General features: G+C 30.7%; 1 protein-coding gene across 5 annotated transcripts in view; it reads right to left on the minus strand.

The window, feature by feature from the left end:
• Positions 1 to 19,046, minus strand: part of LOC127718053 (uncharacterized) — a 65,574-nt gene that overhangs the window by 4,090 nt on the left and 42,438 nt on the right. The window contains exons 1-4 of one of the 5 annotated variants that reach the window (XM_052223954.1): positions 18,846 to 19,017; positions 7,056 to 7,122; positions 4,900 to 5,211; positions 3,654 to 4,088 (exon numbers count right to left, since the gene is read on the minus strand). The exons of 1 other annotated variant lie outside the window; for it this stretch is intronic. In XM_052223954.1, the coding sequence (XP_052079914.1) occupies positions 3,654 to 4,088; positions 4,900 to 5,211; positions 7,056 to 7,122; positions 18,846 to 18,983 (952 nt within the window). In that variant the 5' untranslated portion in view covers positions 18,984 to 19,017. Of the gene's footprint in view, positions 1 to 3,653; positions 4,089 to 4,899; positions 5,212 to 6,604; positions 6,776 to 7,055; positions 7,123 to 10,435; positions 10,482 to 18,845; positions 19,018 to 19,046 lie in introns of those variants that run through there. 3 more of the 5 variants (XM_052223956.1, XM_052223955.1, XM_052223958.1) reach the window with 3 other exon arrangements.

Genomic DNA, 19,046 nt, shown 5'->3' on the forward strand with positions numbered 1-19,046 from the left:
TGGATGTTTACTCTGGGGGATTTCTGGAATGATATAGCTACAGGGATATGAATACATAAATTTCCATTCCGAAGAATTATTCTCTGATTTCAATTTCTACCAACATGTACAAGAGGTATATTGTTCTGTCATTATTAACCTAATAAGCAAAGAAGAAAACGATGCACGAAAGATTAAGATAAGGGCAAGGAGATTAAAGACAGATGTTCACCACAAAACCTTCAAGAATGAACAACACCTCTGTACAGTTTTGTAAAGTAATACAATATCTAGAGATAGAACAATAGTATTAATTCATGTGACAGACTAACATGATTTAGTATATTGCATTGAACGCAAAGCATTTGTGACAGACGGTTATTAAGGACAGCTACGCGATTCATTTGTTTGACTACATATAAGAACATTAATTATGTTGCGGGGAAAGACGTGTTTGTGGGTACACTTCAAAAACGATTCGTTTATAGAGTTAGAGAAATACATGATCTTGGGCAATACCAAAATTTAAATTTAGACAAGATGCAAGACCAAAATGGGTAGCTTATATTAATCTACTGAAACCAAAAGAAGTGTTATCAATGAAAATAGAACATTTAAATATCATAAGAAATATTGAGCTGACAACCGAAAGAATTTTTTCAATAATGTATACTGAAATAGAAAATTCAAGTAGTTTTATCATTTTCCATTGGTATATTTCATCATTATTGGCAATCTGAAAGTATTGGATATACATACTGAAGAGCAAGTAATTTACATAAAAGTATCGAAAATTGTTGCGTCTTAACCTAGATATAATTATTCAATCAAACATAACTTTTCATGTGTAATTACAACTCTTGAAAAAATCTTTTTGAATAAGGGTAACAGTAATATACCGCTGTTCGAAATTCATAAATCGATTGAGAAAAAAACCCAAATCCGGGTTACAAACTAAAACTGAGGGAAATACATCAAATTTAAGAGGAGAAATACGACACAACAGAAACACAACACTAAAATAAAACACACATAGAAACAACTATAATATAACATTGGCCATTTTCCTGACTTAGTACAGGACATTTTAAGAAAAAAAAATGGTGGGTTGAACCTGGTTTTGTGGCTAGCCAAACCTCCCGCTTTTATAGCAATGTTATATTTAACATTAAAATGACGAAACGCATGTAAAACATTCTACTGGTACAAAACTAGGAACTATAAACGACAGTTATACAAGTGGGAAATTTAACTAGTTATTCAACCAGGTTTAACCCATCATTTTCTTTAGAAAATGCCCATACATAGTATATATATTACAGTTGTTTTCTATTCAATCGGTTGAATTTTTACTAGACGTTTAATAAGATATGATAATCAGAAACGATTCTAATTACAAAATCTATGCATGTATCGGCTTCATGTTTTTATTCCTATGTTTCTTAATTAGGCAGCATCAAAAGTAGACTTGTGTATTTTTATGAATCATAGTTTACGACTTAAATCAAGAAGTAACCGTCTTCATTCTTTTTAATTGATCTGTTAAAAAAAACTTAATTTACCTGAATGATAGTATAGCGTTGAAAAATCTAGAACTCTAATACATTGTATACTGCCGATATTTACCAAAGGAAACTTATTTCTAATAAATGTAATATGAACAGGAATACCTATCATCCCTTATATTACTATATGTAAGTTTTACATGTGAATGTCTGAATTGGTGCCAAAAAAGACTAGTTTTACATTGTCATTTTGAGGCCTTTTATAGCTGACTATGCGGTATGGGCTTTGCTCATTGTTGAAGGCCGTACGGTGACCTATAGTTGTTAATTTCTGTGTCATTTTGGTCTCTTGTGGAGAGTTGTCTCATTGGCAATCATACCACATCTTCTTTTTTATAGATATCCTTTTATTTGACGGGTATGTTCCTTTTGTTACATCTTACGAGATTTATATATATCATTATATGTTCACTGAGCCTTTATTTGTAGTGACGCATTTCGTTTATCATATTAATTTGTAAAATACTAAGACAAGGATATTGTTGATAACTTGAATTTAAACCTTTACTTAATTATTTCAAAGATACAAATATATTGGTTCGAAGTTGGGCGGTACCTGTAAAAATCTTATTTCAAGTGAGAAAGTAAATCCTAATATTTTACAGTAATGTTTTGTTTTATATATCATGTACATTTTGATTACATCTTTGTAAACTTTTCTCGATCATTTAAAACTTTTTTCAAAAGGTAGTCAATCAATATATGACAGTTGTTTACATTCGTTTGATGTTTTTGAGCTTTTGATTTTGCCATTTGAAAGGGGACATTCCTATTTGAATTATCCTTGGAGTTCGTCATGTTTGATATATTTCTTTTTTCTATTACCCTTGTGACTTCGATTTATTTTTGCTTATTCGATTTATGACTATTGAACATCGGTATACCTCTGTTGTCTTTATTCAGTCTTTTTGCTAGTTGTTTAAGGTGAGTTTTATGCCGACCTGGTCATTCAAGCTCTTTTCAGTTTTTTTCACAGCCTGTTCTTATGATGTGTCGTACACAATTTCTCTGGTTAAAGGAGAGTTGAGCAGTTACAAATATGTTTACATGTTTTGCACTTCTTTGTCCTTATAGATATCTGGACCTATCATTACGTGGTACTTATTGGCCATTATACAAGTATATTGAATTTTGGTTCTCGTTTCTTTACACAAATCAGACCGGTATTTTTGTTTGAATTGTTTTCATGGTGGAACATTTCATAGTTTACTATACTGTTCTGGTTTGCGCATTAACGAATGTCGAATAGTTACTTATAGTTGCTTACATCCACGTCATCAACGTCTAGGAAAAAGTTGTCTTCTTACCACATCTTAGGATTTTACATAGGAAGTGCTTTAACATAGAAGTGAAAACAGTTGTTCACTAATAATTGACGCTTATTAGACCTTCAAATAAATCTGAAGTCTTCTATTCGTTAGAACACCCAAATTGACATATTTTAAATGTGATGCTAAGGCTTAGGTATAAACTTAAGATAAACAGTTGATATTGTGTGCACAACGTTTAAGTTTGTATTTGTTTTGTTCTTTCGTATGTTTGTTTGTATATGTATTAGGACGTTATCAAGTATTATACCAGTCCTAAATATTCAAGAAGAAAAACAGACATTTTTTTAGGATTGTTATTTAATAAGTCATCCTTCCAATCAATTTAATCTATTCTTTACTGGTAATAAATATTTTTGCTTCGTATTCATGATTGTGACGATTAGTTAATCGAATTGACAGTTAGATAAGTTTAGAAAAATTCGATACATCAATTAAATAAAAGACAAGACAAATAGATAGAGTTGTCAAGAACTATAATATTAAATACGGCCAATTGGAGCTCCTATTAAATGACATAGTCCTTATCATTCCCTACTTCAACTATTGCCTTAAAAGTATAATTATTGTCTTTAACCAGAAAATGACTGTTTTTAATTTGACAAGACAATTCTGTTTGGTCTCTGTCTCATTACCTTTTGAGATACACACAAACAAAAACTCACGACCATACAAATGAATCAATATCTTCACAATATCTTCACAGTATCTGTCAAAAGATAGTTTTATATATACATCCATGATATAGTTGGAAATGTATTCATTATGATCGTTAGCTTACCTTTATTATGTTCAGAGGAGATTGTGTCATTGACATGATTAACTTTAAAATTCCTTTCGTCTTTTTGACCTGCTGCACTATGAGATGATATATTGAATGAATGAGAACTGTGGACTCTTTTCTGTAGACTTAAACTCTCTTTTATCTCAATGAAGTATGTGGCTGTATCAAAACCATATCGACATCGGTAAGTTACATTGACATCTTTCTCTGTTACATTGAATACTTTAAGACTGAACTCATTCCCGGGAAGAACCGTTTCTTCATACTTTTTGTGATTGTTTATTCGGCCATTGTAGCTTAATAGTTCGTCATGATTTCCCATTGACCATTGTCTTGTAACGTCTCTATCTACTGTGCTAAATCCATTTACTGCGCATGTCAATACGATATCTCCTCCTAATATAATGGAATCTTTCACCAATCTTAATGACACTGAAAAAGCAGAACAATAGCTGATAGTTTTACTTTTGAAAATGAACATATAGAAAAAGCTGTCATACACTTGATACATAAATATTTATATAGTAATTACGCATACACATTTCAGTTGTGCTCATTAAATACACGTGATTATTTTAACCAATAGCCCACACTTCAATGTGTATTGTTAGTTTTGTTTTAAAGAAAGTAAACTTATAATATATGCCTGCAGATGCTCGATCTGACATTGCAGAAAAAGATGTACTCAACTGTAATTTACCAATGTTCAAATTTCATCTATCGGTTTACAAGAACATATCAGGTTAACAAATACAAGTTCGTACGAACTGTAAAAGAAGCAAGGTTGGGTGTAGCGACATTTTAAGCGTTTCGTACGCAGACCATGTTTATCTAGTTCGCTTCTATGTATGTTAGCAGTTTGTTTGTGTTTTTGTTCTCACTTCAGTGTTCTTGTTTTTCGTTTTTCCTCTTATAGATGATGCGTTTCTCTATGTTTTTGTTTGTAATCCAGATATGTTTTCTCTCAATTGATTTATGACCTTTAAACATCGGTATCTTTCTGTTGCATGTAACAATCTGTTTAATCAGACTTTTAGTTTAACATCTAATTCAGAAACATCGTAACGTTCAACAAATTTTAAAATTTCGTGAATTCTTCTTCCATTCTTATTTGTTTTGCACTTTGACTTCTGTTAGATTATATCCCTCAGTAAACTATATTTTTCCCACATCATTATTCACGAAACATATAATTAAGGTTAACCATTTTCGTTATTTCTATTATATAAGACATCATACTTACAAAACGTATTTGGCTCGTCTGCCTCAACGAATTTACTCGCTGCATTAAATCCATAACGACATTGATAAACTGCGTTGAGATCTGATTCTGTTACATTGAGTATTGTAAGACTAAACTCATTTCCTGGAAGTACTTTTTCTTTATACTTCCTGAGATCATTTATTCGACCATTGTAACATAACAGCTTGTCATCATCCCCCATGGACCACTGTCTTGTTGTTGTGATGTCGATTATTTGTATTCCATGGACTCTGCAGGTCAAAACGATATAATTACCAAACGAAATTGTATCTATATCCATTTTTAATGAAACTGAAAAGGACCAATCTAAATATTAATGATGATAGTGAGTTGAACATTTCATGATAGGAACATATACCTATAAAATTTGATTATAAATAAATTGAATAAATTGAATTGATATACTGGCTTTTGATGTATGTTCGTTTAATGTCAAACCAAGTTAATTTTCACAGTGTTATAAATGTAGACATCAGTGAAATCGAATAGGAAATAAACATTAATGTTTAGAATGCAGATATTTTAGCATATGAATCAGTCTATACTGGCTTTCAAATACTTGTGATATATTGCCTCTTTTTAATTGAATTTTATTACAGTTTATGGGAAAACATACTTGAGTAAAAAGAAAATTAATTTGTCTCTAATTTATGCTTAAAGAAAAACTATAGATATATGTTAAAGCAAATGAATGTGTGTATGATTCTAAAATATAACTTAACGGTTTATTCTAGTTTTGATGAATTAAACGTTCTAATGGTTTATGTCCAAAACTAATGTCCTTATCACATTGCCGTTAACACATTGCGTCATTAAATTTAAATTATTTTATCGGTCTTTGTCGTCAAACATTTTTTCTGAATATTTATTTATTGTAAAGAAATTATTCAAGTAAAACATCACATTTGAAAAATCAAACGATTTAAGGGTTTTAATTTGGTCATGGAACATATAGTATGTGTTATAATTCATAACATCATCATGTCTACATAAAACATTATATCGTACTGTTGTTTCAGTGTACTGACTTTATAAAGATAAAGTAATTTGCCATATTATAAGTAAATGATAACCCTCTTTTATCAGATGACATTAATTCATCAAACCCGAAGATGAATGTTAATCAGTTTAAAATATGTTTAGTGTAAAAGAGGAAAGAAGTTATTGAAATTACTTTACTATCACTTGCGAGATGACAAACTTCAATAGAAGAAATTTCGGCTCCTTTCTTATAATATAACAATAACAAGTATTTTATTGCTGTGCTATCTACATGTTTTCTTTAAAATTATTTAAAAAAAAAAATTTAATCAGTTTATAAAAGAGCTTATAAGGATACATACAAGTGCAAATTATATATCCGGCATCCGTGATCAATCGAGCGGAGGTAGAAACAATCGGGAAGCGTGGTTTATTTAAGAAAATAGTAAACATACATTTCCTTTTTATTACTAAGATTCAAACATCGCTAAACAATCGTTGCCTTTAAACTACCATGCTGTTACATTCCTGTATAATTGACGTATACTCTGAATATAGTATTTTAAATCTTTTTACCTTAATCATTACTCTTTGTGACTTAACATAAAAATAGAAACTTTAACAAAATTATTCTTTATTTTCCACAAAGAATCATGATTTAGAAAATAAAATCGTGTTTGTATTATTTAATTTTATATATTACCTTCCGGATGACACATTTATTTTAAAAGGAAACATCAAATATTTCACTACAATCAGAAATTGTTGTTTTTCCATTATTTTGATCACGATAAAATGTATTTTTCACCACACAAGGATACAATATCCATTATTCCATCTTTTATCTAAATCATAGTAACTATAGGTATTTGTTTATAGGTTAACCACATCAATGCACATATTCACAATCCTATTCCGGTTGTTTATATACTTTATATTATCAAATAATTATACGCTTTATATATCAATCAGCCGATAGAAATTGTGTCAAGTAAAAATATTTTAGAATATATGTGATATGAAGTCATCTATTTAACAAAAAAATATCACATGCTTTTTTTATATCTTGATCAAGCATGTGTAGTCCTTCACATTGAAGCTCTTAATGAAAAAATATAGGAACAACTGTACAGTTGTATATTAATTTTACTCACCTAGGGCATTGATTTCAATTAAAAATAAAATACAGCTGATGTTATGCAGAGAGGGCATTCTTGAAAACTGAAATTAACATAAACTCTGTAATTAGTATAACCATATTAGAATATCTATTTGCATTCCAAAGGGATAATTTCCCGTATAATATTTTTTGACAGATACACTTGTTTCTATACTCCGTAATTTGACTTCCATACTTTGGCAATTATCAGCTCGTAAAAGGATGTTATATGTTCAATTTTAAGGTTCGTTCTACCCGACATTTTGCATCTTAAAATGGTGTTATTTTGATGTTACTGTTCCATTTTGCTTGATACTTCACTTATTCTTGCACGCACATTAAGATTAATACAATAAACGACAACCTATCGACTGTAATTGTTAAGGCAATATGTTGTACTGAAATTATATACTTATGATGCACTGGCTTTGTTTTGCAATATGGGTTATTTGACAAATAAATATAAGCGTGCACTTTACCTGCACATAAAGGACATCTCATGAACAACGAAATGAAATCCTGACCATTAAATTACTTATTTAAAAGCTATTTATAAAATTAGTTATATAAGCGGATGTTTTTAAAAGTAACCAAGTAAAAACTAAACAAAACAAATTATAGTGTTTTCTTATTTTGACTTCAGTAACCCAACAAAGTAAATGATACTGAAGGTATATGAAATATATGATTTTCACATTTTATAAACGTACAGAAAACCACAAGTCAGTTCTCTACCAAGTAAGCAGTGCACAGCTTCAGTCTATTTTCGATCAGTGTGCAAAGTTTCAGTGATGTATTAGTGGAAACAGTAGTATTACCAAAGTTCATATTTCAATCATCAATTATGAAGATACAAATCAAGGTAAAAACAGAAAAAGAGTCTACTTGAGTCAAAATCTAGTATCTTAATATATCAAGCCGCGAAATCATGTCGGTGGAGAGTCGACACATCGCACACATTAACCAATTCCCTACTGTGAAAATTTTACGACAGACAAATCATTTTATGTGCATGAATTAGGCCGTTAGTTTTCTCGTTTGAATTGTTTTACATTGTCATTTTGGGGCCTTTTTTAGCCGACTATGCGGTATGGGCTTTGGTCATTGTTGAAGGCCGTACGGTGACCTATAGTTGTTAATTTCTGTGTCATTTTGGTCTCTTGTGGAGAATTGTCTCATTGGCAATCATACCACATCTTCTTTTTTTATAAAGACAGTCGACAATCACGAAGTGATGGTAATAAAGCTAATGAGATACGACCAGATGGTCTAAAAAATCACATTTACCCATATATTGTCCATAAACTGTATCTTGTATTAAAACTGTAAAGCGGTATCAATGCAATCAATTTGAGGAACATTATGGAATATCCGTTTCGCAGATGATATCGGATATGTTCCTTATGTCGTAATAACAATCACATTCCCTTTGCACGAATGTGACCTATTGGATTAAACTATTCACCGGGTTTGAAATAACATGAGCAACACGACGAGTGCCTCATTTGGAGCAGGATCTGCTCACCCTGCCGGAGCACCTGAGATCATCCGAAGTTTTTGGTTGGGTTTGTGTTGCTTAGTCTTTAGTTTTCTTTGTGGTGTCTTGTGTACTTTCATTATTTGTCTTTTTCATTTTTAGCCATGGTGTTGTCAGTTTATTTTCGATCTATGAGTTTGATTGTCCCTCTGGTATCTTTCGCCCCTCTTTAAGAATTATGTATCCCTTTCTATTTACATCTTTATATGTAGACTTCAATTATCATTTATATTGTCATATCAACAAATTAACAGATTACAAAACTTTAAATAATTCGAAAATCTGAGGATTGTCAACCTCAAAATCAATCTTGTTATAGTCAAAAACTTTCGATCCTCAATGCACTTCAACGTCCTACTCATTTTGCTAAAAAACTAACTTTATTTGATCGTCACGAATGAATATTTTGTTAAAGAAACGTGTGTTTACAAAATTATAAACCTGGTATATTTCAGATTTCTTTAACTTTTATGCTATGTTCCTCAAAAGTTCTTGAAAATTGTTTAAATATATTCTCAATCAACATTATCACCTTAAGAATCGTAGAACTTTGACCTTTGTGGCAATTTCAAATCGAAATCAATAAACAATTAAAAACGAATTGTTCAGAGGTTATTACGAGCAATTTTGTAAAATACATTTGTTGCTTTCCTTTACGGTTACGGAGGAGATGCAATAACAAGGAACAGTGTTCGAGGAGATAACTCATATAGAGAAAAGTATCTGTTTAATCGGGGTCAATTCAAAAGGCGCATAAACTGTGCGATGTTATATATCAAAGATCAAAGCGACATCTGTCAAAATTAAATTTACACGCAAAAATAAAAGGGGCAGAAGAAGAAAAAAAAATAATTTAAAAACCAACAGTTCAGAGAACAATTGTAGGTCTTTTCTCATTAACTTTCTCAATTATTGATGAAAAACTACTTCCAGTTTACTCAAAGTTACTGTTGAGTCTAAGAAAGGTTTCTCTATACCTAATCAATAGATAAATTTTGCTATATATTTTTGCCTGAAATATGGGAAATATTTGTCAACTTCCGATTTAAAAATGTCACTTTCGGTCTCACATGATACAAGTAGCTTTATTCACTCTGATTCCAAAAGTACAGTTTCTATTTTCTTTTGCCTGTAATGGGGGAGATATTAGGTACTTCCGGTTTTTTGAAGGTCACTTTTAGTCTCAAATGATAGGTTTATGTTCGCGTACTTAAAACATATATAGTTTCAAGGTACTGTTTCATGAAATAAGTGCAAAAATAAAAACTCTCGGTGTACTCAAGGTCACTTCCGGTTGATATTGTTCAAGGTCATATTTCAACCAATAGTTTGCAAAAGACCCTATGGCTTTATCATGTATCAAGTTAAAGTAATAATCAAATAACCTTAAATTTATTCATTTCAGGGACAATAACTCCTATAAGATGTTATTGGATTGTTTCAGACCAAATGTATCATATCTTCATCACAATGCGGCTAACATCTCGCACTAGTTCATTTGTATTTATCTTAAAAAGTAACAGAAAAGATCATACAACAAGACAAAGTCCTAATTTAGAATATGACCTTTACCCCATTTTCAAAGAAAAGTGGAAAAACCTAATGATAATAATTGTAATAGAAATATTGTACCCTTAACATATCATGTGAAGCAGACATAAATCTTAATAATGATGTGAAATATAAGTAATGTATTTTATTTTAACTTATGCTACAAAATAAGAAAAGTAAATATTTGCATTTATCCCTAAAACTTAAACACAGAGTAAATGACATTCAAAATCAAGTAAAATACAAGAGAGGAGAATATAAAGAAGTAATTGCAAATGAGCACATACCTGCGGTTAATTGCATTGAAACTTATAGTATAATCATGATACAATCGTAACAATCTATAAGTGTTCATGCAATACGCATATATTGTCAAGCACTTTAAGTTTTGTTTATCCAAATTCAATGTAATATATAAATAACAAAATAAAACAAAGGTGTGTATTTTTATCAATTCATCTACATGTATCTAGCCTTTGTACTTGTTTTTTGTTGTTGTTTTATGTATATACTAGTTGTTTATCTAGCTAAAAATCATACTTGTATGGCAGTTGTACAACATTTTTATTCTGGTGTCTATGATGTTTGTTTTAGTTATGTTTAAAAAATTTGATTTCGACCGTGCAAGGGCTGTACAGCCAGTCAAGGTCGTTAAAAACTTCCATCGTCGTGGGTTAATGGGACAATACTTTTGATCCAGCAGACAAGTCTTTTTACATATACATCACAAACAAACTGCAGAACTGACAAAAATAATCAAACAAACGAATGTTACAAATCTGACAAAGACGCCATTCTTCTTAGACTCAGTTTATTAGCACTAAAATAACTAAATTTAAACTAAGGTTAACATTTTCCCAATGTGTTCACTCTGATCTGGTGACGTCTTTTTGGTTTTAATGTCCCAAACAAGGGATTGCATCCGTTTTAGAAAACTCGGATCAACAAAACGTTAAGGTCTACGGTTTATGGTCGCACATTTTCCCTAAATTTTGAAATTGATATAAAATGAAAAAAAAACGACAGTGTTATCTATTTACTCAAATGTAACAAACCGGGATGAGATATTCAGTACGTAGGTGAAACAGGACGTTCTTTATCTAAACGCATGCCTTTATCCTTTAAGAAAACCTCATAGATTTAAAAGTATCAGTTATTACACTTTGAGAAGCACAACCATCCTATTAAATAAAACACAATTAAACCTTTGGAAGTAGTAAATAAGCAACCTGGTGAATATCATTCAAAAGAGGGGCTAAAGATACCAGAGGGACAGATCGAAAATAAACTTATAATGCCATGGCTAAAAAGGAAAAAGACAATAATAGTACACGAACATACGGTCAAAGTTTGAAGGATCACGAAAAATAATTGAATGAAATTGGATAAAAACATTACGGACAGTCTCTCCTCTCGATCTTAACTAGACAACACTTTTGTTAAGGGGCCAGCTGAAGCCCGACTCCGGATTCGGGATTTCCCCGCTGTGTTGAAGACCCATTGGTGGCCTTGGCTGTTTATGTTCTTTAGTTGGGTTGTTGTCTTTTTGATATATTCCCTATTTCCATTCTTAGGTTATTGTTCCTTTATTGTTATGAATAACAGTTAATTGCCAAACTTAGTAAAACCCCGTCTAAATTGCATTAAATTGATAGATGAAATAAAAAAACACTACTTAACGCTCACTTGAATTTCAGATTTACTTAATCAAGAATTTTATATTCATACTGCGGCAGATTTCACAAGGGAACTTACTTCAATTAAAACAAATTCAGACAGCAATAGTTGTCCTTTTCTAAATTTGTTTCACACGGAAAACTTTATACAATAATTAACGACAAAAGAAACGATTTTTCTTTCAAATTGGTATGTTAAGACATTGCTCGTAGGTAATGTTATTTCTGAAAGGAAAATATAAGTTCACACCGTTGGCTTTAAACATAGGTTGGAAAACTTTTAATAAGGAAGGACACATCTTGCTTTATAAATGAAATTTCAGCAATTTGTCGTTGAAGCATTTATATTTTTATTATTCTATATAAACGACATTTTATCATACTGATAACTTACTTGCTATCTTATCAACTCAGTTATACTACTTTCAGATAGTTATCGGTACATATCATACGTTATACAAGTACAGTTTGAATTGCAAATCGTTCATCTGAATAACAAGACGTTAGTGTAATAAGTATTTCCAACAAGAAATACTTACGATTAAAATAAAAATATTGTTCTTCATAGATATAGGAAGATGTGGTATGAGTGTCAAGGAGACAACTCTCCATTCAAGTCACAATTTATAAAAGTAAGCCATTATAGGTCAAGGTACGGTCTTCAACGCGGAGCATAGGCTCACATCGAACAGCAAACTATAAAGGGCCCCAAAAATTACTAGTGTAAAACCATTCAAACGGGAAAACCAACGGTCTAATTTATATAAAAAACGATAAACGAGAAACACTTATGAACCACATAAACAAACGACAACCACTGAACATCAGATTCCTTACTTAGGACAGATGCAAACAATTGCAGCGGGATTAAACGTCTTAATGGTACCAAACATTCTCCTTTTTCTGAAACAGTAGTATAACATTACAACATAGAAAGACACACTATACAATATCAATTGGAATGACTTAACTCAATTAAAAAACGAAGTGACACAAATAAACACACAATGAACGAATAAATTAGATATGTGATTTGTGATTTTTACTTTTTTCTGTGATACAATGTAAATACAGAGTTAATAAAAATAAGGGATGAATTATTAAAGTTAAAGTATAAAACTGCTGTGAAATGTTAAACAATTTTAGAAAAAAACATCAAATTTGAAAATAATACACAGGTAAATGAAAAAACATTTGTTGTTAAGTATACTTCTTCTTCTGTCTATATAACTTCCGTTTTGGAATACCAAGAAATTTCTTGCATGTAAATAAAACTAATCTAAAACTTGGTATACGTGGGGTGAATATAAACAATAAACTATACAATTGGTGCTCGATAAAACTTTGTGTTCTTCATGCACAGGTTCCGGAACAGTTTTTAAGGAGAAAAGGCAATACTTTTGATGTTCATAGTACGTGGCAATTTATAGTTATTCCAAACAATCAAAGCTGGTATATAGACCGGATACATGTTAACATTAAATAACAAAAAAAAAGCATTACAAATAGTATCGACAGGTCAAATTAACAAGAAAGTACCATTTCAGCTAGTTAAAAGTCAAAACAATTAATAATAAAAAATCATGCATCAGGGACTAATTTTCCTTAGAGAATATATAATAAAACCTGGATATTAGTAAATTGTATCATTGTTTTATGGTTCGGGTTCATTCAGACTGGAAACTTCGAAAGCGTGTTTCTTAATGTCGATCATATTTAATGGTTGCTTGTTACACATGTTACATGTCTGTCGTGATTGGTTATGGAAAATAAAGTTTAACATTAAAACAATGTGCGGCCTGTAGAGATTTAGTGTTGCTTTTGTTTTGTCTCTGTTCACAAAAATTGATACCCACAAAAATAAGTAATCCACATACCACATTTTCTTTTTTTCACATTTCAGATTCACATGAAAATCTATAAACTATACAAGAACTAATGACAAAAGAAGCGATATTTCATTCTCATTGCTGAGTTTTTCTTTCTGGACGGAGATATCCCTTTGGCCCCTTTTTACAGTGTTTTTTTTGTCAGAGCGTAATCACTTACCTGTGTCTGCAGAGACGTTTTAGATTTCAACGAAAGTATCTTATATACAACAAGCAAATGATGAAGTCAGGGATTTCGTAACCACAAATTAGTTTTCTAAACTCTTTAATAAATATAAAGCTTGGTTAGGAATTTGCTTTCCCCAATTTTTATAAAAACAGGATGTCACATGCTTCTTTTTACGGTGATGTTATTTGTAGAACCCGTATAATTAGATGTTATCCGCGAAAACGCATTGATCATTTGAATAAATTTATTCTTAAAGATTATCAATTTAAAACCGTAGTAGATAAAGGTAACAGTAGTATACTGCTGTTCAAAAGTCATCAATCGATTGAGAGATAAGAAATCCGGGTTACAAACTAAAATCCGAGGGAAACACATCATTATAAGAGGAAAACAACGGAATAAGAGAAAGACTGAAGTGCAACAAAACAAAAGAGACCATAGTTTTTTTTCTACTTTTGATATTTTAACAATGTTTAATGTCCTTTTGTTATATCCCACATATTTAAGTAAAGGAAAAAAAAAAGGTTTTATCAGTTTACAAATCTAAATTAAGATAAGGTTAGCTTCTTCATCGTGGTTTATACGCAAAAGATTTGTGATCCAATTAATGCAATTTCAGATCAATCAGGCTAATCGAATATTTGGCTAATGGATTGTTCTACATTTGAAAATGCCTGTACTAAGTCAGGAATATGACAGTTGTTGTCAATTCGTTTGATGTGTTTTATCCTTTTTTTTTGCCATTTGATTAGGGACTTTCCGTTTTGAATTTTCCTCGGAGCTCAGTATTTTTGTGATTTTACTTTTTGTTAAACAATAGAAGGTTGGAGTATTTAGGCGACCCAAATATAGAGCAACAGGAAAAGAAGTTGATTTATCTATATATGTATGTTATTGGAGTAACAACGAATAGTGCATGTATATTTATCAGCATGTATTCAGTTATGATTTATACATGACTACAGCCATGAAGGGTCAAATGAGATATTCAAATCACAGTCGTCCGCCATCGTCGTCTATTGTCTTTTTCACTTTTGGTTGTCGTCGTCTTTTGTCGTTTTCACTTTTTTTTGTCGTCGTCTATTGTCGTTTTCACTTTTGTTGTCGTCGTCCGTTACGTTTATAAAAAAATGAATCGTTTTCTCGAAAACTTTTTCGTCAATTGATACCAGAACTGCCATAATTATCATTGATTTGTCTAGTTGTCCAATGATAAAGTCTGCTAAATTACATAGCCGTTATTGACAAAATAAGAACCTAGGGAAAAAACAAGACGTGTCTCTTGTTTTGAAAGCTGCTATCTATACTACTTAAAACGAAGTCCAGTTTGTTATGTGGCATGACCTGGAAACGACAAATTAACGAATTCAACTATATATATAACTAACATAGGACAATGATGTTGTTTAATAATTACCTCAATACCTGACCTTTTGTTTTCTACATATTTAATGTGACCAATAATTAACAAGTTTCCGAGTCAAATCTGATACCGATACCAATAGTACTTGTTGGCTGAAGTTATTTTCTACATTCTGTAAATCCCTTCTCTATCACGAGAATCTGGAATTCGTTCAGTCTTTGTTTAATATCTATGTTACACTATAGGGCACTGTTTAGCAAATCTATTTTCTTCAATACCACGATTAATTTTTGTTGATTAGTTATGAAAAAAAAATACTTTAATTTAAACTCTGACCAGTGACGTTGCGGATGTGCTCTATTAAATAGAGTAAAACATGATATGATAGAAATATTCACGATAGGGAGATGTATCTACAGTCGAACGACGTGTTATTATCATTATAAATATTATGTGCATTATTGTTATTGAATTATTTGACGATTATGAGCATTTTATATATCTTTAAAGCAATAAATGACGAAGAGCTAAACATAGAATTACAACACAGACCTGCAAGATAGCATCAACGAAAAAGTCAATATGGCAAAATTGTCAGTCGACTCCTTATTGGAAATATTGCCCTTTGATGATTTGTTGCATTATTTCCTTATATTTCAAAAACATATAAAAGATACAGAGAAACTTTGAATAGCACCAATGATTAAGAGTGAATGCCTTTAACGTTATATCTTAAAAACTATAATTGAAAGATTAAAATAGTAAATATAAACAAGATCTACAAATAGGTCGACAAATCGAAATTATCGCTCGACTCTTTTTGTATGGATATTTGGCGTTAAATGACGACTATAGGTCACCGTAAGGCCTTCACCAATAACCACCTATTTTCCTTTGAGCAAAGTTTATCAAATAAAGAGAGAAAACGTAACCAATCCATCAATACAAACAAAGGGATTTCTGTCATGAATCAAATCACACCTGATACAGTCCACAGTGTTGAAGAGTGGCAATTGTTGAAGATGAACATAGATATTGGTGCATTTAAAATAAAATTGTTATTGTTAATGTCACTCGTCTAACAAGATCTTTTTGGCATCATGGTTTTATGTGAAGATACTATGGTCGAACGATCAGTTTAAAAAAAGATATTTACAAATGCTTATAACTACTATTAAAAAATATGGTGACGATAAACCATCAGCGTGATTGATTGCAGCGACGCGTTTTGTTATGTTTTGTTTGTATTAAGGTTTATATAGTATGCATCTTGGAGATGGATATCTAAGGTTAGCAAATGTCACTTTATTTTTATGTTTCATTTATCGACTCTGAATAATGTTATTAACATAGAGTCGCAATTACAGTTGGTAATTTGTCTTTCGGTATATATTTTTCTTAAAGATTCATTGATCTATGTAAGATTTGCGTGATAACATCAAATAGTTTTAGTTAAAAGTATCGATAAGTGAACTCTGTCACAGTTAATCTGAACTTAATCTCGTTTTCATTGATCATTGATTAAGTAAGTGTTTCAAAATAATAGATGACAGCCTTGACAGCCTTTATATTAAAGGGCATCAGCTGTCAAATTCATGTTATAGGTTAACACAAATAAGTTTTTGTATGGATCGAATCAGTCAACGTAGTGAGTAACCTTTGTTTCATTTTCAATGTTGTTATTATTTGTCTTTTGATATGTTTAATGGCTGAACACGACTAATACATGCGTAACCATTCTCTGGCTTAGGGGGTTACAATGAAGGTAACATGAATTTGGATTAAATGAGCTCGAATTATTCACTTGCAAATGTATATTTCATCAACAATGTTTCTATGCTATGTTGACAAAATGAATCATAATTGGCTGCATAAAGCGAATTACTATTTCACTATATAACTTTCATCATATTGTTTTACATCTCGTAGCTAATTAGACCCTTTAAGACCATGAACATTACATCAGTAATGAAGAAGGTTATATAATTCAGCGTCTCTCCGTTTTATGTTAAATATTCTAATATGTTTTAAGCTAAACATCGGACAATGAAAATATTCCAAAGACGTTCAAGGTACAAAAGAAGAAGTAAGATTAAAATCTCATAAATACATTAAGGAGATAGATACACATCAAGGTAAAAAAAAAACCTGAGGAAATTGCATTAACTCCAAAATGTAAATTTCAAACTGTACGGTCAATACCACACGCCGTTGGGTCTCTCTATACATTAATCTAGAGTACTTTATCAATAATTAATTTTCTCAAAGGAAATTCTTTAAAAAAATATCGAAATCACGTTTTCTTTATTAATAAATTTGTTAGATTTGAAATATTGGATATTTATATATAAATAGTGACATTGACGTCATACTAGAAATAGGAAATCGAAATTGGCTCATTTTATCACGCCCTTTTTTCAAGTCATTCAAGATGATATGAATATGGAATTTAATTAAGAAATATATACATGCAGGCAAAATATTTTGTTTTTATATTCATGATACAGTTCTCATGTTTTTCTTTAAGACAAATAAAAGAAATTCGATTTTAACTTTACCGTAGACAAATATAATGGCAAAAACCCCTATCAAAACATTAATCAATCAACGGTACAGCTGTTTGTTTTCTCCTCTGTTTCTAGGTGAAATTGCACACAATATTTGATAGTAGTATGTGATCATTGATCAATAGTCTGTTTCTGCATTACTGACATGAGTCAAATGATAGATTTTGATGCGAAACATTAAATGCTATGTAATAATACTCAAACTCAAGGTTTCTCAAAATAAAATATATTAGAGTGCCGTATTATTATGTCATTAGTCCTTTTATGTTTGAAACTCACAACTATCGGATATTTTCGGGTTAAAACAATAAGTCGTTCCTATTATGCGATAAGAACATACCATAAACATTTAGACGACGACGACAATAACATGTAAGAATATAAAAAAACCTTTACTGGGCAGTTTATAAAGGTTCCTAGTTCTTCTCCATTATTCAAACTTCTTACCTGGCCGACTTTAATAATGTTATATCTAAGAATACAACACAGCATCACTTTTATGGTTTTTGTTTTTGAATCATTTCACTATAAATGCTGTTACAGCAAAACAAAAGAAGAACATTGACTACAATAAAATTGTACAATGGTATAGATGATTATTTTAGAGCGCATCATTTCTCGAATAGAAGAATTTTTGTATCATCTAATTATTGACAAAAAACTATTTTGAACCAACATCGTGTTCTATGATTTATTTAGTAAAAGTGTTTATGATAATTTCATATAAAAAGTTGAATTGTAATAAAACTCCTTGTGTTAGTTTCAGTATAATAGATAACAGCTTCATAAACCCCAATTTGCATTAGTGCTGTGTAACGTCCTCTTTTATTGACATAAATGGGAAATGCATTCCAAACCAGACATATGTTGTAAATTCGACAATAATTGGAACCCAGCAGACTCAATTTTCTTTTATGAAAATGACAAATAGTAGAACAATCGTTGTGAAAAAAACCACCACAATAATTATATTTTCCCTACATCTTATTGTTTTAGAATATATAATATAAATCAAGATATAAGAAATGCTTACCTTTTTTAAAAATAGCATGTTTAACCTATGTATAAGTATCTCTAAGGTGTCAATCTGAAACCTGAATTTTATATATTTTATTTTCCTTTGTCCAAAATTATGTTCTAATGCTTCCCACATTTTTAGAAAGTGAGACATACTCCTTCACATATGTGTCATTCGTATTATTGTTTTTTATCGGTAATAACTTATATAAAGGTA

Source organism: Mytilus californianus, unplaced genomic scaffold (genome assembly GCF_021869535.1).
Source record: "Mytilus californianus isolate M0D057914Y unplaced genomic scaffold, xbMytCali1.0.p SCAF_10, whole genome shotgun sequence".
NCBI lineage: Eukaryota > Metazoa > Mollusca > Bivalvia > Mytilida > Mytilidae > Mytilus > Mytilus californianus.